This window comes from Bubalus bubalis, chromosome 14, assembly GCF_019923935.1.
Source record: "Bubalus bubalis isolate 160015118507 breed Murrah chromosome 14, NDDB_SH_1, whole genome shotgun sequence".
NCBI lineage: Eukaryota > Metazoa > Chordata > Mammalia > Artiodactyla > Bovidae > Bubalus > Bubalus bubalis.
The window spans coordinates 19,312,895-19,339,102 of NC_059170.1; the positions used below are offsets into that span (position 1 = coordinate 19,312,895).

General features: G+C 37.8%; 1 protein-coding gene across 2 annotated transcripts in view; it reads left to right on the forward strand.

The window, feature by feature from the left end:
- The window catches only part of LOC102396422 (transient receptor potential cation channel subfamily C member 4 associated protein), a 69,602-nt gene that overhangs the window by 24,922 nt on the left and 18,472 nt on the right, over nucleotides 1-26,208 (forward strand). For both annotated transcript variants that reach the window (XM_025263593.3, XM_025263591.3), the window contains exons 4-8: nucleotides 538-595; nucleotides 2,590-2,645; nucleotides 7,069-7,197; nucleotides 12,421-12,628; nucleotides 19,664-19,849. In XM_025263593.3, the coding sequence (XP_025119378.1) occupies nucleotides 538-595; nucleotides 2,590-2,645; nucleotides 7,069-7,197; nucleotides 12,421-12,628; nucleotides 19,664-19,849 (637 nt within the window). The remainder of the gene's footprint in view (nucleotides 1-537; nucleotides 596-2,589; nucleotides 2,646-7,068; nucleotides 7,198-12,420; nucleotides 12,629-19,663; nucleotides 19,850-26,208) is intronic.

Genomic DNA, 26,208 nt, shown 5'->3' on the forward strand with positions numbered 1-26,208 from the left:
CAAGGGAAGCCCTTAAACAGTTATATGTTGTATTAAAAGTATGTAAAATGATAAATGAATGCATATCCTCTCTAGCCCCCTGTGGAAATCAGTATTAACAGTTTATGGTGTATCTTTTGTGATTCTTTTTATAAACTTGTGTTTATAAAAGAACATAAATATTCTAAAGCAAGAATAATCATTGTTGTAATGTTCTGCAGCTTTTAAAAAATTGAAGCCACATTGGATCCCGGAGGTTAACTAATCTAACATTCTTATCTTTTGAAATGAGAGTTGAGACCATGGTGGGACCCTGACTTGCCCAAGTTTTCATGGAGAATAGGTGGCTGAGCTGTGACTAGAACCCAGGTTTCCTGACTCTTGGTACAGTGCTCATTTCCCTGAACTTCATTGCCTTCTCCCTGTGTTGGGAACAAAAGGGCCTTGCAGTACCATGACAGGTATTTGGGCCATGTGTTATCACAGCAAAGATTGTTTTATAAGTTGTGCTTTGAATTTTGAAGATTTTATCCCTTTTTTTGTTTGTTTTTTAAATAGCTCCTTGTAGAAATTCTTATGAGGCCTACAATTTCTATTCGGGGACAGAAACTGAAAAGTAAGTATACTCAGCAGCTACTGGCGCTCATTTCCTAACCTGCTATTGTGGTGATTCCCAGGAGTGTCTCTTCTTTCCCTTCACACTGAGGACATGCCTTACATTCAGCTGTAGAACATTCTCCGCCTAACTGCTCTCTTTATTTTATACTCGGTAGAAAATACAAATCTGGTGCTTTAAATCAAAAAGTGTGAAAACTACTAGACTAAAAGAATTGCATCTTTGTAATTTCTAACAGTCTTTGGGTTCAGCTTTTATGTTTTCTTTGCAAATTCTTATTTCTCATATCACTAATTGAGAGAGTAAGGAAAAAACTGGCAAGATCATTTACTTTTTTAAATTACTGTCTTGTTTTTGTTGTTATGAGGTTATTCATGCTCTTTGTAAAAAGTTCCATTACTACCAGAATGTGTGTGGTGAAAAGTCAGAGTGTTAAGATAGCACATAATTTCTTGAATTGGGCGGTGGGTATATGGGTATTGTCCTATTATTAGTCTTTATAACTTACACATGTTGCAAATACTATTTTTAGGTCGTCCTTTTATAATTTTTAAAAAAACTGTAAAAAAAAAAAAAATGTAAAAAATTAAAAGCCAGGGATCAGTTAACATTTGATGAATGTTTACTACAAACATCAGTTTGTTTGTTTTTTTAATGAAAAATTTTTCGTCTAAACAAAATCAACATGACATAGTGTATAAGGAAGGCCTTGTTTATACGTGCAGGAGCAGTTAAGAGGATTTGTATTCATCTTTGATGTCGTACCTTTGTATCCTGTCTAAATTGATTCTTCATGTCCTTGGTCCTCATAGCAAGTAGCAGCTTGTAATTACCTGTTGGTGTACTTATTTATTCTCTCTTCCCCTCTAAATTCATAAGTTCTATGAGGCTTTGTCTTTTTTTTTCCCCTGCTAACCTCTGTATATTCTGTATCTGCTCTAGAGTGGATGCTGAATAAATATTTGATGAATGAGTGAGTTCCAATTCCCTTTGAAAATGAAAGTCTAGAAGTACTGAAATACACTGATTTGGTGTTCCAGCCTGCTCCGAAGTCATGAAGTAAACCAAAAAGCCCCTTAGGTTGAAAAGCGGTGGTGAGGGATATAGGACATCTCCATTGTCTCAAGATTATGTCAGTTAGTCCTCTGGTTACTCTAGCTTGGCAGGGCTGCCCATTGGAATTGTGAAGGGAAGCCTGACATTTTAGAGTTTGTGGCACCATGGGAATGAATGTAAACAGTTTTTAAAAATAAAAAATGATGCCAAACAAAACACTTTATCCATGGTTCATACTCAGCTTTATTATCTCCTGCTTTTGAGGTCATGAAAATTTATTTTCCGTTTTGTCATACTCTTCTGTTCCTGCTCACGGAGAAGTAACTAGTTCTTTATTAGAGTCAGTAGTTTAGGGATTAAAAGCCTTTTATTTAGCACAAATAATAAAACAGAACACTTTGAGTCTGGAGTAAAAATGACTTCCTTGTTTGCTGCTAATAGAATTTTCAGTGGAGATTTATAACAACAATCCTGGTGCTGATACTTTAGTTTTAGTGGATTCTTAAAATTCTGTTTTTGGAAATGTGTTAGGGAACCAGTTCAACACAAGCATAAAATTAAGGCTGTATGTTACGTTTTTTATTTCTAGCCTATTTAAATAGCAAAAGTAAAAAAAAGAAAAGCTGGATATGATTTTAAGCAAGCTACAAAGGGAACATGGCTTATTAAGTGATAACACTACAACAGGTTGAAATTATGAAGACTGTGGACCCTAATAAGCATACTAGTATATCAGACCAAAAAGCTATATACAAATTGGTTAATAGGCTCTGATGGGCATCCTGAAACTCGGGTAAATAAGGACTGGAAGGAGGTATGCTGAAAGGAAAATAATCATTTTGGGATCATGAGGAACAATTCTTATGTTCAAAAATTTGATTCTGTTGTACTGTCTTTCCAATGAGAAAAATAACCAGTTGTTCCCCTTTCACTTTCAGTAAGTGATGAAATGTCCAAGGACTGTTTGAGCATCTTGTATAATACCTGTGTCTGTGTAAGTACCCCTGCCACTGGGACCTCATTTATCTCCCTACCAGATCTGCAGTGCTTGAGGAAGGAAGATTGGAATGGGGGTGGTAGACATGACAGCTATCTTCACACATTGGAGAATTGGACTTATGGACTTATGTGTGCCTGAGAACCAGAACCAACAGGTAGAAATTGTGGGGTGGCAAAATTTCATAGTAATTGTTAAGAACCATGGCTGATTCAACAGCTATTGAACTCCTCTAGCCCTGGAGGAGTCCAAGCAGAGACTGAACAAATACTTGTTAAATGGATGCAAGCATGGGAAGAGTGTCTATGACCTTTTAGGATTTCTTTAAACTCTACTGTGCCTACTCCTTCATTTTTATTGTTAGAAAACAGAACAAGAACCAGAAGGCCTACCTTTTGTTGACCAGGACACTCATCTAGGTTGATCACTGAGTGAGAAAGAATGGTAAATAGAAGCAGTTTGGTAGAGAGAGCATAGCACTTAGTGCTGGAAGTTGACTTGGGATTCTGGCTCTTGTCTTCATGCTTATTCATTCTCCCTGTGCTTCAGTTTCATTTCTTAGTAGAGTGTGGTTAGTAATCATACTAACAACACCATAGGGTTATTGTGAGGATTAAATGAGATGATAGATGTGAAAGCACTTTGTAAAGCAATATACAGTGTTAATTTTTGTAAGACACAATACCTGTCTTTTGGGAGCTTATGTGGTAAACTATAAAGAGTGAATCATATACAACAGAAGGAAACAGATGCTGTTGCAGAAGTGAAACCTAATATGCAGTCAAAGCACAAAGGAATATTTAATTTTCATTTCATTGCTTGCTTCATTCAAAGAAAGATTTCAGGCACCTTGTTAGGAGCATGTAAAATCTACCAAGATCATTAATTTAGAAGCAGATATCCAGGAATTGGGCTGAACATAAAATCATCTGTACCATGGATGGGGTACAAATTTAGATTTAAGCATCTTAACAACCAACACAAATAGGGAAATATGTTTCAGTGCTTAACACAGTTAAGCATCTATTATAACAGTGCTCTGCAATAGAAATCTAACACAAAACACTCAGGTTCTTTTTATTTTACCTTTAGGAATAATGTGTTTATTAGTTCAGGATTGATATCCTAAGATAAAAATCAGCATCCACAAAGATCTTGACAACATACATGATAGACCATTTGAATAAAAAGAATTAAAAAGGGTTAAGCTTTGGATATAACTATAAACATACGGGAAATAAAAACTAAGGTCCTGAGCAAGGGAGGTATGTCTTAGGGACATACAAATGAAAAATAGTTTAGGGGCCTAAACTGTCAGTAAGTTCAGAGTTCAAAAGGATTCATCAAAGACTACTGTTGCCAAAAAAGGCTAAAACAAACTTAGTCTACTGATCAGTCGAAATAAAATATTTAAAAGGAGTTGCACCCTTGTGTGTGACTCAGCAGTGGTGCCCTGCTTCCATGACTGTGCAGCTTTCCTCTGGGGGCACTCCTTGCCAGAAATTGCCTCCCTCCTGTTCCCTCGGGCCATCTTTCTGTGGTGGTCCTGGGGTCCTGGCCCAAGGACTGCTCTCCAGTCCCCACTGTCCAGCTTCCCAGCCACTGTGCCCACCAGTGGACCCGCATCCCAGTCCAGGCTTCGGGTGCATCTTAAAGACCATGGGTTCTTGGAAAAATGATGGAGAAGGAGTACTGTCAGGCCCAAAAGGCACAAAACAGATTTAAAGTTCCTTTGGGGACAAAGTTTTATAGAGTGAAACCTGTGTTGTGGAAGAAGAAAGTATAATTTATGGAAGAAACTGAGACATTCTGTGACATTTGTTCAACAGTGCTCATTCATCCCTTCCAACACAGCAGACCATCTTTTTATAGAAAAGTTAAAATAATAATATAGTTCAGTGGTACATACCATTTACTATTTACCTGGTTACATTTTAGGAACAATAAATTCATCAAAACTCTCAGCTGAATTAAAGTGGTTTTTGTTTTTGTTTTTCTACCCAAGTAACTCTAGAAATGTGGATCAAACTACTTCATTTTTTCAAAGGGAATATGTGCATTGTGGCTTATGATTAGCCACCTTAATTGCCTGTTACATATACATTAGCTTGAACTTAGATATTCACTGTTAGTTATTGTTAGCAGCATTTGTCCTTTTGTGAAACCAGTATCAGAAAACTTACACCCTTTAAGACATTCTTTATAAAATGTATAAATTCTTCAAAAAATATTTGAAAAGGAATGTTACTGCATGCAGATATTTATAACTTCGAGTTTGCCTCTGTAGACTGTGAAAGCAAATTGTTTCATTTATTTTTTTAAATGTGCTTTGATGTTTCAAAACAAAAACTCTAATTCCATTGACTGACTTTAAAATCAGCCATAATCATTAGTCTTCAAAAGCATTTTGCACAGATTGGTCGCCTGGATTCTACAAGAAGGCATGTGCTGGTGGTGGTCTCCCAGCAGCACACAGCCCTTCCCAACACTCTCTTATTATGTTTAGAATAATCATATTGATGAGGTCAGAATTCATCGTTCAGTTTCAGAAAAAAAGTATTCATTGTACATTAACCATTTAGAGGTCATTTAAATAACAAATGTATTGTAAAAGACATGTAGAATTTTAAAACTGAAGATTCGGACCTGTTTTTTCTTAAAAAAAAAAAAAAAAGGAGTTATGTAATAAACCTGCACCTAATCTGCATTTTTAGTCACTGATTAGGCTATGTATATTTTGTGTTTGCTTCTGTGTACCACATTTTAAAAAGTATAAAAATGTATTATACTGGTCTCTCAAGAATGTTAGAGTATAATATAAAAGTACTCCAAAAACAGATGAAATAACCTATCACTCCAGCATACTAGGTTGTTTTAAATGTCCTCGTAGCCAGTTTTTTTGAAAGTAAGAAAAGAAGTAGGAAGAAATAGTTGAAGTTAATTTTAACATTGTAGTTATTTAATACAGAGTATGTCAAGAATACTATTCCAACATGTAATCAACATGAGTAATTTTTAGTGAGATAACATGTAATCAGTATAAGTAATTATTAATGATACATTCTTTTTTTATTTTAAACTTTCAAAGTCCAGTGTATTTTTTACTCTTAGAGCACATCTCAGTTCAGACTAGCCACACTTCAAGTCCTCAGTAGTCACATGTAGCTAGTGGCACAGGTAGGCACAAACAGACCCATAAGATAAAAATAAGCTAATTGTTCAGGTAGTGCACAATTATTCTTATAACTAAAGCCAGTAAGAAATTGTCCTTATTAAAGAAAAGATGATGCATGTATGATGTAAAGACTCCATCATTCACAGATTCCATGCTGTTAATAGTCTTATGGGGCAGTCTTACAAGAGTGCCGAAGAATTTTTGAACTGTGGTGTTGGAGAAGACTCTTGAGAGTCCCTTGGACCGCAGGGAGATCCACCCAGTCCATTCTGAAGGAGATCAGCCCTGGGATTTCTTTGGAAGGAATGGTGCTAAAGCTGAAACTCCAGTACTTAGGCCACCTCATGCAAAGAGTTGACTCATTGGAAAAGACTCTGATGCTGGGAGGGATTGGGGGCAGGAGGAGAAGGGGACGACAGAGGATGAGATGGCTGGATGGCATCACTGACTCGATGGACGTGAGTCTGAGTGAACTCCGGGAGTTGGTGATGGACAGGGAGGCCTGGCGTGCTGCCTGGGGTCGCAAAGAGTTGGACACGACTGAGTGACTGAACTGAACTGAACTGAATGTTAATGATACTCCAGTAGAACACAGTTCAGTTTTAATAAAGGGCAAGGAAGGGGAAGGAAAGACAGGGAAAGAAGGAAGAAAAAAAGAAAAGGAATGAGAAAGAAAGAAAATGAAACAAAGGAAAGAGAAGAAAGAAGAAGAAACAAAAACATAAAAGATAGGATGATGTGGTCCAACCTGTGCTGATCTGATTTACATCCAGGTTAGATGGAAACCTAGGGCTTTCAAAGTTGCAAACACCAGTGCCTCCAAGGATCAGGTAGAAAACAAGAAAGGTTTGCCTGTTTTGGAGTGGGCAAACTTTAGTCACAAGTCACAAGTGACTAACCTGTGACTAACCTGGAGTAAGATTGTCCTGTCTCTTAAATTCAAAATTTAAAAGGTGCTGCTGTCCATATAAAACTTGGCTTACTAGGTGCTGGTTTGTAGCGCTTGATTTAAATACTAGGCAGATACTAGGTTAAGAACCTATGATGGATATTATTTAAAAACTCCTCCCCAGAAAAAAAAATGCATTCGTACAGTGTTTTATATATAGTTGTAGGAATTTAAGGTCTCAGCTACAATTCCTGGTATAGCATGGAATTGCTTTTCCATGTCTGGAGGGGATATTTTGCCCTTTATGTTTTATTTTGTGATTTTAACCTGTTCTGTCTTTTCTTCTCCCTTGATAGACGGAAGGGGTTACAAAGCGTTTGGCGGAAAAAAATGACTTTGTGATCTTCCTGTTTACACTGATGACGAGTAAGAAGACATTCTTACAAACAGCAACCCTCATTGAAGATATTTTGGGTGTTAAAAAGGTGAGCTGGGTCCTCTAGCTGGTGCGTGACCAGGTGGAGCAGAATGTCTCAGACAGTTGTAATGAGTAATATACAAGAGCTCTTTTAAAGAAGAATTTTACCATATTCCTTATAAATACTTAAATATATTTATAAATATATAATATTTATTATAGTATATGCTAACAGAATATTTATATATAAACATAAATACTTAAAGATTTTAAAATACTTAAATATATTTAAGTAACACAAGTTATTTTTTTGTGTTACTTAAATATATTTACTAGATTATGCTCCTTATAACAGGTCTTAAGTGACTATAAAACTTAAGACAGATTGAAATCAAACTAATTATAAAACTCAAAAGGACAAATTGACGTGAATTTAATGTGTCAGCTATTGTTACTATGCTGAAATCAAATTGTCCCTCAATTATTATGATGCAGGATCTTTTTCGCATAGCTCTTCTGCTGTATGCTGTGCAGGGACTCTGTTTTGCTACCACTTCTCTATATTTGAACTGTTGTGAAGCTTTCTTGTGGTGATGTTTGACTTTCACTTGTTACATTCACCTGTGTTTTTTCTCATTACTCTTCAGCAGTTACTTTTAATTGACACCAACATAAGAAATAACAAATATGAGCACTGAAATCCTGCTACTTGGTCTTAAGACGAACTTTCAAATGATGCAGAATATGCTTTTTTAAGAAAAAAAAAAAAAAGGCAAGCTGTAATCGAAAGCACTAAATTAAAAACTTGTCATCAAGCACTCACAGACCGCTCCAGAACACATCTGTAGACATGTTAGAGAAGCACTGTATTAGATTTTTGGCATAATGCTTGTTAGAACCTGGTTTTCTTCCCCCAGTCTGTGTCAGTTACAGTTGGCAGATTTCTTTTACTACTGAGGAGGTGGGAGTTAGCATTGCTCTTAGAGTTGCTGTTGCAGTGAAAAGAGCACCGTGTGCATTGTGGAGATCCCCGCTTTCACTTCTGTCATCCTGCTGCACTTTCCCCAGGCTCTGCTTGTCATTGCCCAGGCCAAAGATGCACAAGTGACCCATTGTCTGTAGGAACACACTGGAGATGTGTGCAGGTCCCAGACAGACCCTTTGTTCCCTTTGATGAAAAGGCTTTGTTATTTTTCCAATAATTGTATGTTCCAGTTTGTGAGAAGGGCCTTCCAAGGCGGAAACTCCAGATTCCCTGACAATCTCAGCATGAGACTCTGGGATTGCTCCTTCCTAACTTTGCCTCCTTGTCCCTTGTGTGCTCTCTCCCCTCTCATACTTTTCTGTGTTGCCAAAAATGGTGATGAGTTTTGCTAGATGTTAGTTGGAAAGAATAGACACCTTAAAGAGAGTGGGAACACAAGCCGCAAACTGGGAAAAGATATTTGCAACTCATTCAACTAACAAAAGATTGGTATTCAGAATTTGTCATGAGGAATTTCCTGGCATTCCAGTGGTTGGAGACTCTGAGCTTCCACTGCTGGGGGGCACGAGTTCAATACCTGGTCAGGAAACAAAGATCCCACATGCCTCATGGCATGGCCAGACAAACAACAAAAAAGACCAAAAGCAACAATAGAATTTATCGTGAATTCTTACACATCAGCAGGGAAGAGACAAATGGCCCAGTAGAAAAATGGGCATTGATAGGAACAAGCATTTTACAGAAGAGAGACAAATGATCCATAAATAGAAGATGCTTAACTTCCATGAGAATGTGTATCACTGCAAACACATTACTGCAGACACCTTTTGTATCAGTGGAGTAAACCTATTTTGTTTTCTAGTTGAATATGTGCCTTCCCTGTGACCCCCACCTATGGAAGCATTTCCTTGAGGACTGAGGCATTAGTATCGTGGCCTAGGTCACCTGTAACCTATGCCCAGGCACGCTTGTGGGGAAGCTCAGTTCCAGGACAGTGATTCTTTTATTTATTTATTTTTGGCTATGCTACGTCTTCATTGCTGTGCAGCTTTCTCTCGTTGCAGCGAGCAGGGGCTGCCCTCTAGTTGCAGTGCACAGGCTTCTCATTGCATTGGCGCCTCTCGTTTGTGGAGCACGGGCTCCAGGGTGCATAAGGCTTCAGTAGTTGTGGCACAAAGGCTTTTAGTTGCTCCATGGCATGTGGAATCTTCCTGGACCAGGGATCAAACCTGTATCCCTCACATTGGCAGGCAGATTCTTAACCACTGGACCACTAGGGAAGTCCCCAGAACAGTGATTCTTAGACATAAAAACACTAAATTGAAGCCACAAGGGTGTGAAATCAATTCAATGGATCTACCAGCTAATAGAAAAGATCAAAATGTATTGTGTAAGGGTACTAAGTTTTTGTTTCATGTTTATACACATATTTATGCATTCACCTATGTATATTTGCTAGGTTGTGATGGAAAATTTATTTTTAACTCTTGAATATTGTCAGAATGGTTTGGAAGCCACTGCCCCAGAAAAACTTCTGCATCTGTGCATCAAGAAACATATAAGAACGTTTATAGCATTATTGATTAAGAGCCTGAAATCAGGTCTCTCTGATCCATCAACAGGAAAATGGATAAATGTCCTCTATTCCCACAATGGGATATTATACAATGAGTGTTGCTATAAGCAGCAACATAGCCAAATCATAGAAATTATTGATAGAAGTCAGTCAAAGAAGATGGTCTATAGTATATCATTTTTACAAAGCTCAAAAATAGGCAAACTCAAATTATACAAAACTTTTTTCAATGAAAAAACAATAATAAAACTCAGGATAGTGGTTACCTCTGGTAGAGAGACAGGGAAATGTGATAGAAAAGGCACACATAGCTGTTCACTTTGTTTTACTTTGTAGCATATATTATACCAAGTATTAAATAAAAATTAAAATGTAACCCAAAGAAGTGCACCTGAAGAGTGGGAGGGCCTGGGTTGTAACCCCACACCCTAAGTTAGCCAGGGCTAGAGGAACTGATGAGCTGAAAGTTTTCAATAATAACAATAGCCAACATTTTTTTTTTTTTTTAAACTTTACATAATTGTATTAGTTTTGCCAAATATCAAAATGAATCCACCACAGATATACATGTGTTCCCCATCCTGAACCCTCCTCCCTCCTCCCTCCCCATACCATCCCTCTGGGTCGTCCCAGTGCACCAACCCCAAGCATCCAGTATTGTGCATCGAACCTGGACTGGCAACTCGTTTCATACATGATATTTTACATGTTTCAATGTCATTCTCCCAAATCTTCCCACCCTCTCCCTCTCCCACAGAGTCCATAAGACTGATCTATACATCAGTGTCTTTTTGCTGTCTCGTACACAGGGTTATTGTTAGCATCTTTCTAAATTCCATATATATGCGTTAGTATACTGTATTGGTGTTTTTCTTTCTGGCCTACTTCACTCTGTATAATAGGCTCCAGTTTCATCCACCTCATTAGAACTGATTCAAATGTATTCTTTTTAATGGTTGAGTAATTGTTACTATTGTTACTGAGAAGCAAAGTGGAAGAAATTGTTCTCAAATACCCCTCCACAGACAACCAGAAGTGGGAGTAGGATTCAGGAGGGCTTCTAGGAATCATCCACTTGTTCATTACATGTTTATTGAGACCCTCACTGCCAGGTTCTATGCACTGAAGCTCTGGAGAGAAGGTAAGACACACCTCGCCCTCAAGACAGTGTCAGTTTATTTGGGAAATTAGATGCAGGAATAGAAAACTTCATGTGATACGTGCAGTGATAGAGAATACCCAACCCAGTGAAAGTTGAGTCAGTTTATGGGATGAGGGGTAGCAGGTATTATCTGAGGAATGTCAGGATGCTTCAAGGAGAGAAACTCATGGGATGTATGTGCAACATTTGTGGCTCTTAAGAAAGGAAATGAGAATATAACCAGATAACAAAAAGCATTTCATTAAACTCAGTACTCATTCATGATAAAAGCTAGGAATAGAAAGAAAATTCCTTAAGGTGATATTGACTATCTGTTAAAATTTACAGCAGACATCAAACTGAACCTGGAACTTTGGGAATACTTCTATTACAGGAAAAGGGGAGAATGTCTGCTGTCATTTACTCTCGATAATTGGTTACATAGGCAGGTACACGAGGTGACACCTTTGGGAATGTTCGTTGCTAATTTGTTTAATAGTGGAAAGTTGTAGTCCACCTTAACATACACATATTATAAAAGGAGAAAGATTGAATAAATCATAGGGTAAAACAGTGAGAGATGAATAAAGCAGACTTATTTGTATCAATAAAGTTAAATTACAGTGTTGACTGAAAAATAGGGTATAATATGTCAATCACACTGGATGCAGAACAAAACTGTATATTTTTGTTTATTGAGGTATAATTATATTAGTTTCAGGTATACAGCTTAGTGATTCAAAATTTTAAAAAATTATACTCCGTTAAAATTTAAGAATTTATTTGGCTGCATCCGGTCCTAGTTTTGGCACTGGGACCTTGTGTTGAGGCACATGGACTCTCTAGTGTGGCGCAGGCTTGATAGTTGGCGGCATGCAGACTTAGTGGCTCTTAGGCATGTGGGATCTTAGTTCCCTGACCAGGGATCAAACCCTCATCCCCTACATTGCAAGGAGGATTTTTAACCACTGGACCACCAGGAAAGTCCCTAGGTTAAACTCCATTTAAAGTTATAAAATACTAGCTGCATTCCCTGTGCTATACGTTATATCTTTATTTTATACATAGTAGATTGTGAACAATAACATGTATTTTTGTGGAAATATTTGTAAGTGTGAACATGTGTAGAAATAATAGAGTTCAAAGTAATGGTTACCTCTGAGGGGAAAGAAGTGAAGGCTACTGGATAGGGACACACAGGGGCATTCAGCTATGTTTAAAATATTTTATGTCTTAAAAAGAGAACATCTGTGGCAGTTTCGCATTCATAAAACTTGAATGGTAGACTTTTTTTTTTTAAGCCAAAATGGGACATATGAACAAAGGTAGAGAATACAAATAGTGGCGCTCAAAGGGTTTAATCCTCAATCCAAGACTGCTAGGTAGATTCGTTCCGTTTAACAAATGAGAAAACAAAGACTTAAGTTCCATGACTTACTTAAGGTTGCACAGCTGCAAATTGCGGAGCTGGGATTTGAACCTAAGTGGTCTAAATACCAAGCTCTATTCTCAGGGGAATGCAGTAGAGCGGTACATTCAGTCTCAAATGAACTGAGCATGGGAATTGTTTTGTTTGTGTCTTTTGTAGGAAATGATCCGACTAGATGAAGTCCCCAATCTGAGTTCCTTAGTATCCAATTTTGATCAGCAACAGCTCGCTAATTTCTGCCGAATTCTGGCTGTCACCATTTCAGAGATGGATACAGGGAATGATGACAAGCATACGCTTCTTGCCAAAAATGCTCAGCAAAAGAAGAGCTTGAGCTTGGGGCCTTCTGCAGCTGAAATTAACCAAGGTAAACTCTCTAAGTTGTCAGAATTTTGACATTGTAGCACTGAGATCCCTTCCTAAATCTTTTCTTTCAGTATTTCTAGAGATTTGACTCCCATGTGAGGGCTCCTTGGGTCCACTTAGAGGGTGTAAAATTTGTGTGTATCTGTTCATTATTTTGGGGGACCAAGTCCATAGCCATCAGATTTTTTAATAGATCCAGAATTTCAAAAAAATGAAGCACCATTATTTATCAAAATTAAAAGTACATATATCTTTTGTTCCACTACACCTTTTCTGGGTCTTTATGCTATATGCAAAAAATCTTTGGTCATTACTTGGCTGACAAAGGTCAGTCTAGTCAAAGCTATGGTTTTTCCAGTAGTCATGTATGCATGTGAGAGTTGGAGTATAAAGAAAGCTAAGCACCGAAGAATTGATGCTTTTGAACTGTGGTGTTGGTGAAGACTCTTGAGAGTCTCTTGGACTGTCCATCCTAAAGGAAATCAGTCCTGAATATTCATTGGAAGGACTGATGCTGAAGCTGAAACTCCAGTACTTCGGCCACCTGATGCAAAGAACTGACTCACTGGAAAAGACCCTGATGCTGGGAAAGACTGAAGGCAGGAGGAGAAGGAGATGACAGAGGATGAGATGATTGGATGGCACCACTGACTCGATGGACATGAGTTTGAGCAAGCTCTGGGAGTTGATGATGGACAGGGAAGCCTGGCATGCTACAGTCCATGGGGTCGCAAAGAGTCAGACATGACTGAGCTACTGAACTGATACTGACTGATGCTATATGCTATGTGTGTATGTATATATATGTGTGTGTATGTTTCTCTGTATGGGGAAGATCCCCTGGAGGAGGGCATGGCAGCCCACTCCAATATTCTTGCCAGGAGAATCCCTATGGACAGAGGAGCCTGGCGAGCTACAGTCCATGGGGATGTGAAGAGTCAGATACGCCTGAAGCGACTTAGCACTTGAGAGAGAGATCAGATATATACAGAGAGAAACAGTATAGAGAGAGAGAGAAAGATATATACAGTCATACATTAGAGAGACTGGAAGTTCAGTTCCAGTATCTGCAGCACTGTGAGAAATTCTGCAATAGAGTCACACAAACTTTTTGGTTTCCCAGTGCATATAAAGGTTATGTTTACACTGAACTTAGTCTGTTAAGTGTGTAATAATAGCACTATATCTAAAAAAAAGTACATACTTTAATTAAAAATATTGCCTAAAGTGCTAGCCATTATCTGAGCCTTCAGAGTTATAATCTCTTTGCCTCAGTGTTGAGGGCCTGCTAACTGATCAGGGTGGTGGTTGCTGAAGCTTGGGTATCTGTGGCAGTTTCTTAAAATAAGACAGCAGTTTGCCACATGGATTGACTCTTTCATGAATGATTTCTCTGTAGCAGGCAATGCTGTTTGTTGGGATTTTACTCATAGTAGAACTTACTTCAAAATTGGAGTCAGTCTTCTCAAACCCTGCTGTTGCTTTATCACCTAAGTTTATGTAATATTCGTAAATCCTTTGTCATTTCAGCAGTCTCTTTATTGAAGTATATAGTTGATATACAGTGTGTTAGTTTCTGCTGTACAGCAAAATGAATCAGTTATGCATATACATACATCCACTTTTTTAAGACATTCTTTTCCCATATAGGTCATCACAGAATACTGAGTGGAGTTCCCTGTGCTATACAGAAGTTTCTTACTAGTTATCTATTTTATATATAGTAGTGTAGGTATGTCAGTTCCAGTCTTCCAGTTTATCCCTCCCCCGCTTCCCCCTTAGTAGCTGTAAGTTTGTTTTCTCCATATATGACTCTGTTTTGTAAATAAGTTTATTTGTACCTTTTTTTTTACTTTTAGATTCCACATATAAGGGGTATTATATGGTATTTATCTTTCTCTGGCTTACTTCACTCAGTATGACAATCTGTAGGTCCGTGTTGCTGCAAGAGGTATTATTTCATTTTTTATGGCTGAGTAATACTTCATTGTGTATATGTACCACATCTTTATCCATTCATCCATCAATGGACATTTGGGTTGCTTCCATGTTCTGGCTATTGTAAATAGTGCTGCAATGAATGTTGTGGTGTATGTATCTTTTTGAATGATGGTATTCTCCAGGTACATGCAGGGCTTCCCTTGTAGCTCAGTTGGTAAAGAATCTGCCTGCAGGTCAGGAGACCCGGGTTTGATTCCTGGGTTGGGAAGATACCCTGGAAAAGAAAATGGCAACCCTTTCCAGTATTCTTGCCTGAAGAATCCCATGGACAGAGGAGCCTGGCAGGCTACAGTCTGTCGGGTAGCAAGAGTCAGACGTGACTTAGTGACTAAACCACCAGATATATGCCCAGGAGTGGGATTGCAGGATCTGACTGGTGGCTCTGTTTTCAGTTGTTTAAGGAAATAGAGGTATACATAATAGTCAGCTTTGGCTACCATAACAGGATAGCATAGACTGAGTGGCTTAAACAACAGAAATTAGTTTCTCACAGTTTTGGATGCTACAGGTCCAAGATGCAAGTGCTGTCAGCAGTGGTTTTGGTGAGGCCTCTCTTCCTGACTTGCAGATGGCCACCTTCTCACTGTGGCCTCAATGTGACCTTCTCTCTGCACATGCACAGAGAGCTCTGGTGTCTCATCCTCTTAAATAAGGATACCATTCCTGTCAGATTAGGACCTCATTTTATGATCTCATTTAATTACCTCCCTAAAGACTCTGTTTCCAGATACAGTCATGTTGTGGATGAGGGCTTCAACATAAGAATTTGTGGAGGGACACAATTCATTCCATTATAGTGTGGAAGGCTAAAGTGTGTAGGATGTTGCCAAAAAGTTTTTGTTTTGTTTCTAATAAACTGCGGCTGTGAAATAGTTTTCTTGACCAGCAAAATGATTATTTATGCTATCTTCCTGCCCCTCAGTTCATAAAAATGTTAGAGCACTTTATAGGCTGCTCAGAAACTACCAATTATCTCTTCTGTCGATTCAGATGGGAACAAATGGATCCATCTGTGGGGAAAAGGTCTTTCAAATTTTAGTCAGAGATGCAAATAAAGCCTCAGGCCTGGCAATTATCAATTTATAGGTGACACTGAGATGAGAGGGGCTGATTTACACAGCATGTGAGCTAGAATGGAATTCAGAATCCTCTCAGAGATCTGGAAAGCAGGGCCTCGACTGCAGCAGAAAAATTCACAGGAATATTTTGGAAATACTGATGTTTTAACAAATAAGAGAGACAAGGTCTGCTTTTGCAGAAATTATTGGAAGTTGTGGATGTTTTAATTTTCAGCTGGTTTAACATTAGCCAACAGTGTGTGTGGTAGCTACTGGTAAAGCTGTGAGAAGTACAGATTGTACAATGCTGGGGTGCCAGTCCCCTGAGATTGTGCATAAGTTGGTGAGTAAAGTGAGGCCAGTGAGTTTTTTCTGAGAAGAGACTCCATAAGTTTGATCAGCTTTCATCATCAGAGAATCCATAACATTCATCAGAGATGAGTGACTAACAAAAGCTCAGGACCCTGTGAGGTGGGAATCAGTCTCAGAATCCTAAATACTGGGCAGGTCACATCTGAATGGCTGTGTTTAGTGTTCAGGGTGTGTAGACTAGGTCTTAGGAACTGCCCTCCGAGGAACAGTTAGGAAAACTGGAGCTGTTTACCTGGAGAGAGAAGATGTGACTAAAAATCCATGTTTTTGAAATTTTTCAAAATTAGAAATTTTTAGAATTCAAACTTATCATTTATTTTATTTTTTGTGGGGGGAAATCTACAGTTTCGTTTTTTTTTTTAATTCACAAACTACAAGACGAATAGCAGGTATACAGCAGAAAGTTTGTTCTCCTCCCAGTGGTGATGTATCACCAGTTTCTCATCTGTCCCTCCAGAGATAATCTGTACATGCCCAGCCACGGGGGTGGAGGAGGGAATGAGAGACTGGCTCCTTTCTGTTTGTACTGATGATGATGTAAAATAAGCGCCATTCTGCCTCTGACTCTTTTCAGATAATTTTATCTTGCAAAGCATCCCATTCCAGTACATGTAGAATTACCTGATTCCTTTTTACAAGTGGATAGCCATTGTATGGGCGTACCGCAATTTATTTAATTAGTCCAGTGTTGATGGAAATTTGGTTTCCCTCGTCTTTGTTCCTACAGATAACATCCTTATGTATAATGTGCTGGATATTTGCCTTTTAAATGTTGATAGATGTTAACAGATTTACCTTCCATAGAAATTACTAGTTCATCTTCCCACCCTGTATACCCTTCCCAGTATAGGGCTATTTTAGATTTCTTGATAATTGTCAAACTTGATAAGTAAGAAATGGTATCGCAAAAGAAACAAATGTAAAAACAAAACCAAAAAATTCTATCCCAGTATATTTTTGTTACTTGATGTGAAAGTCACATTAAAAAACTAACCACTTAATTCAGTGACTTATAGTACATTTGCAGTTTGTGGGGCCACCACCTCCATCTAGTTCCAAAACATTTTCCTCATCCCAGCAGGAAACCCTGAGCACATTCAACAGTTATTCCCCAGCCCGTCTCCCCGCACCCCCATGCTAAGTGGCCTTAGTTGTGTCCAGCTCTTTGTGACCCCATCAGGCTTCTTTGTCCATGGGATTCTCCAGGCAACCCACTGGAGTGGGTTGTCATTGCCTTCCTCCAAGGGATCTTCCCGACCCAGGAATCAGACCCCTGCATCTCTTGGGTCTCCTGCATTGGCAGGCAGGTTCTTTACCACTAGCGCCACCTGGGAAGCTCTGTTCCCCCCAACCACTGGCCATCATTTGCTTTCTGTCTGTGGATTCACCTATTCTGGGTTTTTCATATAAATGGATTTTAAAAATGTGTGACCTTTTGTATCACATCTCATACCTTTTTCACTTATCATGATGTTTTTGAGGTTCATCAGTGCTGTTAAATGTCAGTGTTTCATTCTTTTTTCATTCTTTTTTTGTGTGTATATAACAAAATTTGTGTATCTATTGATGGACATTTGGGTTAGTTACACCTTTTGACTACTGTGAATAGTGCTGCTCTGAACACATGTATTTGTTCGAGCACCTACTTTCACTTCTTTTGGGTATGTATTGGGTTGGCCTAAAAGTTCATTCAGATTTTTCTGTAAGATCTTACAGAATGAATACTTAGGATGGAATTGCTAAGTCACATGGTATAATAATTCTATGTTTAACTTTTCGAGGAAAAGTTAGTTTAAATATAGTTTTATTTCATCTTTGTTAATGAAGTCATACATTATTTTATAGTCAGTCACTAATTTGTAGAGGATGGAAAGAGGGCTAAGATGATTTGCCAATTTCTGCTGGGACTAAATTCATATGACATAATCCTCCTAACTAGTTATTTTGTTTTTATTTATTCTATTTTTAAAGAACTTTCTTTAAAGTTGTATTCTTCTAGGATTTATTTTAAAATTTTTTGTTATGGGACTCTTCACACATATAAAAGTAGAGACATGTATCTAACAGTGTAATGATCCCTGTTTACGTGTTACCTACCTTCAGCAGTTATCAGCTGATGGCCTGTCTTTGTTTCTACCCTCCTTTATTCCTCCCTTCCTCACTTTGGATATTTTGAAGCAGATCCCAGACGTTGTAATATTTCACCTGCCTATATTTCAGTGTTTCTATAAGATGGTGATTCTTGAAACACAACTCTTAATACCATATTATACTCTCCCAAAGTAATATTAATATTTTGATATTTTGAAATATCTATTTGTTAATTTTTTATTAGATGTTACATTTTCATGGTTCAGAAAATTACAAATTCAGAGAGGTGTTCACTGAAAACTTCTCACACTATTCCCAATGGCCATATTCTCTTTGCCTTTGGCAACCACTCTTTTCTGTCCTTCCAAGATTTAGTATATCCACAAGCAAATAGGCACAGACATTAGCTTTATTTTAAAGAGGGTTAATTTTTGGAGCCAAGATTTGAACCTGAATTCCCTGCCTTCAAAGTTTATTATGTTGTTTATGCTGACCAGAATTTCTGTCTTACTCATCATGGTGAGTACATGGAACTGGTGGAAATAGGAGTTGGGTGGTTAAGTTGCTTTCTTTACCTTGAAAAAAAAAGGACTATCATTTTTTCTTCCTGGTGTGTGTGTTATAGGAAAATCAGATAGTTAAGTAATTTTAAAAGAAGTATTTGTATCCTTTCCTACTTAGGAACAGCCACGGTAAATACTTTGGTATATATCCTTCCATTCTTCATGTGTGTGTATATATATTATGTGCATATTTTAAAGAAGAAAACTTTAAAATTTAAAGAAATTGGGCTTAAGCCAATACTGTTTAATAATTTACTTCTTTAAGAAGTAAATTAAACACCTCTTTAGAGTTGCTATATAAAGACATATGTGTCATTGTTTTTAGTATCTGTGTATTGTGCTCCACTGCATGGATATATTGTATTTAATCGGTATGCCATTAATGAACATATAGTCATCTGTGACTTTTGCTGTTATAGAAACACCAGTGAACCTCTCTATACAGATATCTATCTATCTGTCTATCTATAATTAATTATTTCTTTATGGTGAATTCACGGAAATGGACCACTAGCTCAAAGACAGAGAGAGATACAGGGTTTAAAGGTTATTCCAATTTATCTTCCCACCAATTGACATGAGAGAGCTTGACTCCCTGCACCTGCTAAAATTGCTCTTATTTCTCTACCTTTATTACTATTTTACCTTGGGTGGGCATTTCATTTTAAAAGGAAGTTCTAACTGCTCTCAGCTTAAGAGTCATTCCTCTGGGTGGGAAGCAGGGAGTGGGAGGGGATATATGTATACATAGAGCTGATTCAGGTTGTTGTACAGCAGAAACTAACACAACATTGTAAAGTAATTATATTCCAATTAAAAAATAAAAGCCCCCCAGAATTTTCATTTAAAAAAAAGATGGTTCCTCTCATGCAGGTGAGGATCTGGTTGTCTGCTGAGAGCTGTAGCACTGGTTTCTGTGGTCACATTTCCTCTCTTGTTTTTCCTCGGCAGCGGCCCTCCTCAGCATCCCTGGCTTTGTCGAGCGGCTATGCAAGCTGGCAACTAGAAAGGTGTCAGAATCAACGGGCACAGCCAGCTTCCTGCAGGAGTTGGAGGAGTGGTACACGTGGCTGGACAATGCTTTGGTGCTAGATGCCCTGATGCGAGTGGCTAATGAAGAATCTGAGCACAATCAAGGTACCCGGGGCAGGTCTCCTGAGAGGTGGAGAGTGTTCCTGTGGGTTCCTAGAGCCATTCTTGACCTCTTTTCCAAGGAGAATAAGTTGAAATTGACTCAAAAAAGAATCTCCCTCAGGGCGGTCCTGAATCATGATTGTTCAGATTTTAATAGCAAATGACAATTTCTTGGAGCTCCCTCAAAGCAGACCTGATTTCAGGGACAGGACCTTTATTACAGAACCCAAAGGACCAACTGGAAAACCATTACCAGAACATTCTTAGCAACCCAGAGGATCTTTCTCTGTCCCTGCTTCTTTCTACACATTTCTTTAGTCTTCTCCGTTCTCCATTCTGATGAGTATGCCGCCTGGAAATGTGTGGACTCCTAGTCTCAGCTTCAACTTCTCGGTGAACTGCTCTGTTTTAGATGAGGTGCTCAACCCAAAGCATTTGACTTGGGTCAAATTGTACAAACACAGGAATTCCCACTGGAATCATGCAAATAAAAGTGAAGGGAGGAGTTTCATTCCTGGGATACACAACAGCAGCAGCAACAGACATCCATATAAAGTCTGTGGAAATTGTTCTCAGAGCATACAGCGAGTAGGGAAACATTTCTTCCAGAAAAATCTACTAAGATTGGGAACCTTGAGAGCTTGTGACGCTGGAATTTCTACTTGGTGCAAGTTTCACTCTAGGCAGGTGTGGCCAGAAAGACAGGGCTCTCTCAGCTCCCAGATAAGGATACAGAATCTCCCTGGGAGGGACAGGCTCTCATTCCTTCTAGCTCCAAGTGGAAGAGGCTGAATTCTTGATGAATACAGCCACGAGGGCAGAGGTTCCTTTCCTCTTCCCTTCCTTTCCTTTCCCATTGTACAATGTGTTGATTGCATACATTTATGTATTGTAAAATGATTACCACTGTAGCCTTAGCTGACACCTCTATCCCATCAGATAATTAACATTTCTTTTTTTCTGGTGAGAATATTTAAGATCCACTGTATCAGCAACATTCAGGAATATGATAATGGTATTATTAGCTATAATCACCATCTTCTCTATTGGACACCCAGAACTTATTAATCTTATAACTGGAAGTTTGTGTTCTTTAACCAATAACTTCTCATTTTCCCAACTCCTAACCACTAGTAACCACCACTCGGTTTCTCTGAGTTCAGCTTTTTTTAGATTCTACATATAATTGGTATTATACAGTATTTGTCTTTCTCGGACTTATTTCACTTAGCGTAATGCCAGGGGCTCCTTCCTTCCATCTACCTCCATACCGTATTCATAGCTCAGAAGCTTGGCCCAGTAGACCAAGAATTCTGTGGCCCTTATCACCTTGCCCCAGTTCACTTGTGGAACAAAGGTTCCACCACATAGAGAGAGGCAAGCTGAGAAGACAGTGGAGGCTATCAATCCTGCTCAGAGTAGTAACACTGAGATTTTGCCAGGTGGAGAGGTAATAGGTAAGAACAGAATGTTGGGAAGTTTGAGCTCAAGGTCATTCCCAGAAACAATGTAGATTTTTTAGGAAAATAAAAGGACTTATTTTTAATTGAGAATTAAAAGTCAAACCATATACCAGCTAGTTCCCCAGAGAACCAGGGAAAGAGGTGGCTGAGAAGAGCTTAAAGCTGAGGTCACAAGAAACCTCAGTCTCAAAAACTACCCCTGCCTGAATTTAATTGAATCAGACTCTGGAGCAATTTATGCCTCAAGGCTTTGTCAAAAACAGTAGAGCGGTCAGCTAGCAATTAGTGGAGCCTGACAGCTGAGTTTCGTATCAGATGAGGCAGAAAGTTTAACAGAGAGATGAGGGAAAGATCCAGACAAAGAGAGCCCTGCTAAAACACTGTCATCCATGGACACATGCCCAAGGCTGGCAGAGGGGCTCATCAGTCCTCAGAGAAGCAGACTTGACCACAAATGGCTAGGCAGGTCACTAAACAAGAAAAACAGCAAATCAGTCCTCAGAGAAATAGACTTTATCCCCAAGTAGCTAGGTAGGTCATTAAACAAATAAACAAGAAAACAACAAATCAGTCCTCAGAGAAATAGACTTTACCACAAGTGGCTAGGCAGGTCACTGAACAAACAAGAAAACAGCAACATGCCCTGAAAGGAGGAAGGGGAATCAGCCTCAAGAGTTGCTATATTTACCCAAAATGTCTGATGTTTAACAAAAATTGAGACATCCAAAGAAACAGGAAAATATGACCCATACATAGGAGAAAGCAGGCAAAAGAAATTGCCTGTGGAAGAGCTCAGATGTTAGAATTAACAGAGACATCATAATTAGAGTCAAAGAGCTAAAGGTAACTGTGCTCAAAGAAGCTCAATGAGTCATCAAATAGAGAATATTATTAACCAGATAAAAAAGTCAAAAAGAAGTTCCAGAGATGAAAAATACAATAACTGGAATGAAAAGTTCACTGAGAGAAAGGAACAGAAAATAATATTCAAAGAAGTAGTTGCTGAAAACTCCCCAAATTTGATCAATGTGTACACATCCAAGAGATTCAAAGAACTACAAGTAAATAAACTCAAAAGTATTATACCCAGGCACATCATAATGAAAATGCTGGAAGACAGAAAATCTTGAAAAATATTTAAGCAAAGCAAATAGCTTAAAATAGCAAGAAAGAAATGACTCATCATGCCCAAGATTATCTCAATAAGATCATCAGAAATGATAGCAGCCAGAAGGGAGTGAAATGACCTACTCAAAGTGCTGGGGAAAAAACTCAGCCAAGGATTATATCCAGTAAAACCTTCTTTCAGAAATGAAGGTGAATCCCTCAAGGCAATAAAAATAAAAACAAAAATAAAAGAGACCTAATCGAACTTACAAGATTTTGCATAGCAAAGGAAACCATAAAAAAACAACAACAACGAAAAGACAACCTATGGAATGGGAGAAAATATTTGCAAATGATGCAACAGACAAGGGCTTAATCTCCAAAATATACAAACAGCTCGTACAACTTAACAACAATACTACTACTACTAAGTCACTTCAGTCCTGTCCGACTCCGTGCGACCCCAGGGACAGCAGCCCACCAGACTCCCCCGTCCCTGGCATTCTCCAGGCAAGAACACTGGAATGGGTTGCCATTTCCTTCTCCAATGCATGAAAGTGAAGACAAAGTGAAGTTACTCAGTCGTGTCCGACCCTCAGCAACCCCATGGACTGCAACCTACCAGGCTTCTCCGTCCATGGGATTTTCGTGGCAAGAGTGCTGGAGTGGGGTGCCATGCCTTCTCCGTAACAACAATAAAACCCAATCAAACAATGGGCAGAAGCCTTTAATAGACATTTCTCCAAAGAAGACATGACAGATAGCCAGTAGGCCCATGAAAAGATGCTCAACATCACTAATTATTAAGGCAATGCAAATCAAAAGTTCAATGAGGTCCCACCTCATACTGGTCAGAATGGCAATCATTAAAAAGTCTATAAATAACAAATGCTTTAGAAGTTTGAAGGAAAGGGAACTCCCCTACACTGTTGGTAGAAATGTAAGTTGGTGCAACCACTGTTGAAGACAAGGTGGAGGCTCCTCAGAAAACCATAAGAATCACTGTATGGTCTAGCAGTCCTGTTCCAGGCATATAACCAGATGAAACTGTAATTCAACAAGGTACACGCACCCCTGTTCACAGTAGACAAAAACATGGAAATAACCCAAATGTCCATCAGCATATATTAATGGATAAAGAAGATGTGGTTTGTACACATAATGGAATACTACTCAGTCATAAACAGGAGCCAGTAATGCCATTTGCAGCAACATGGATGCAACTAGAGATTATCATATGACTGCAGTAAGGCAGAAGGTGAAAGACAAATACCATAGGATATCACTTAATATGTGAAATCTAAAATATGACACAAATGAACCTGTCTACAAAACAGGAACAGACTCGTGGTTGCCAGCGTTAGGGGGAAGAAGGACTGGGGGTTTGCGATTAACAGATGTAAACTATTGTATACAGGGTGAATAAACAAAAAGGTCCTACTATATAGCACATGGAACTGTATTCAATATCCTGTGATAAACTATAATGGAAAGGAATACTTTTAAAAAGAATGTCTATACATGTATAACTGAGTCACTTTGCTGTTATAGCAGAGATTGGCACAACAATGTAAATGAACTATGCTTCAATTAAAAAATTTTTCTTGTAATGAAGGTGAAATAAACACCTAGATAAGCTGCCTAGATAAAGAAGAACTTAGGGAATTTGCTGCTGGCAGATCTCCCTTACGGAAATACTGGCTGAAAGCAAGTGACCTCAGCCAGTAATTCAGATTCACACACCAAAAAAATGCAGCATCAGTAAAGGTAATTATATATGATTATAAAAGACAATATAAGTGCATATTTTTCCTTAACTAATTTCAAAAGCAGTTGTATAAAACTGTGTTTATAATTATATTGTTGAACCTATAACAAATAGAAAAGTAATATATTTGACAATAACAGATCAAAGAAAGTGAGTAGGACCAAAGTTGTGTTGGAATAAGGAAATTGTTACAAGATAGTAACTCAGGAATTGACAGGAATCTGAAGAAAATCAAAATGGTAAATAAAGAGGGTCATTATAGAAAATAATAAATATTTATTCTCTTTTCTTTTCTTAGCTTCTTTAATTGGCATACAATTTTATGAAATAATTATACAATGTTGTGTAACAAGGTATTGTATAGTACATTGTATTGTTTGGTTTTCAGCATATGTAGATATAGTATGCATAATAATAATAGCACACAAAGGGAGGAGAGGGACCTATGAGAGCCCTGGAGTTAGTTTAAATCTAAAAAAGAGTCTGTCAAGATGTATATGGCAAGCAAGCCCTGTAGTGACTGCTGACATAGTAACTTGAGAAATATAGTTAAAGGAATTACATTGTTACACTAGAAAATATTTACTTAATACAAAAAGTGTTAACGAAGAACTAGGGGAATACAAGTGAGCTTTAACAAGACAAAAAGTAAAAGGCAGAAGTACATTCAATTTTGTCAGTTAATAACATTAAATGTGAATAGATTGAACAATTCATTCAAAAAACAGATTGCCATGTTGGGTTTTTTAAAACGATCCATTATATGCATCCTACAGGATACATACTTTCTATTCAAAGATAGAAATAGGTTGAAAGTAAATGATAGGAGTATATCATGCAGAAGATAACCATAAAAAACTGTAATGGCTGTACTATAAGAGAGACTTTAAAAACAAAAAAAAAGTTATCAGAGATTTATAAGTAGATTTTATAGTAAATCTATCAAGATTTAGCAGTTAAAATCACATATGTGTCTAACAACAGAGCCAAAAATAAGTAAAGAAAGCAAAAACTAACAGATTCGAAGAGAGGAAATATAAGTTTGAAATATAAGTTCAACATAATAGTTGGAAACTTTAATAACCCAGTTTCAATAGTGGGTAACTATATAGAAGATCAACAAGGAAATAGAAGACTTGAGCAACACAGTAAGCCAACTAGACTAAAAAAAAAAGGCACTAAGCCCTAAAAAAATTTCAGAAAACTTAAAAAAGGATTAAAATTGTAGAGTATATACTTCAATCACAATGGAGTGACATTAGAAATTAATGGTAGAAAGAAATTTGGGAAATTCACAAATGTGTGGAAGTTAAGCAGTCCACTTCTAAATAATTGATGGTTCAAAGATAAAATCACAAAGAAAACTAGAAGATAATTTGAGATGAATGAGATGAAATGAAAATGATGGCACAACATACCAAAATTTACTGAATTTCAACTAAAGCATGCTTAGAAATTTATAGCTGTAAATGCCTACATATAATATTTCAAAAAAATAACCTAACTTTCTGCTTTAAGTCATTGAACAAAGAAGAGCAAACCACATTCCCAGAGCAGACATATGGAAAGAAATAATAGGATTGAATTGGAAATTAATAGAGAATAGAAAAACAACGGAGAAAATCCACAAAACCAAGAGTTGATTCTTTGAAAATATCAGCAAAATTGACAAATCTTTAGCTGCACTGATCAAGCAAAAAAAAAGAGACAAGATTCAAATTACTAAAATCAGGAGTGAAAGAGGATATATTGTAACCAACCTTACAAAGATAAAAGGACTATAAGAGAATACTATAAACAACTATATGCTAATAAATTAGATAACCCAGCTGAAATGGAAAAATTATAAAAAAGACACAAACTCCTGCAACTGACTCAAGAAGAAATAGAAAATCTGAACAGACCTATAACAAGAGATTGAATTAGTGATGAAAAACTATCCCGAAAACAAGTCCTGGCTCAAAAGGCTTCACTGGTTAATTATACCAACCATTTAAAGAAGAAGTAATGCCTGTACATCACAG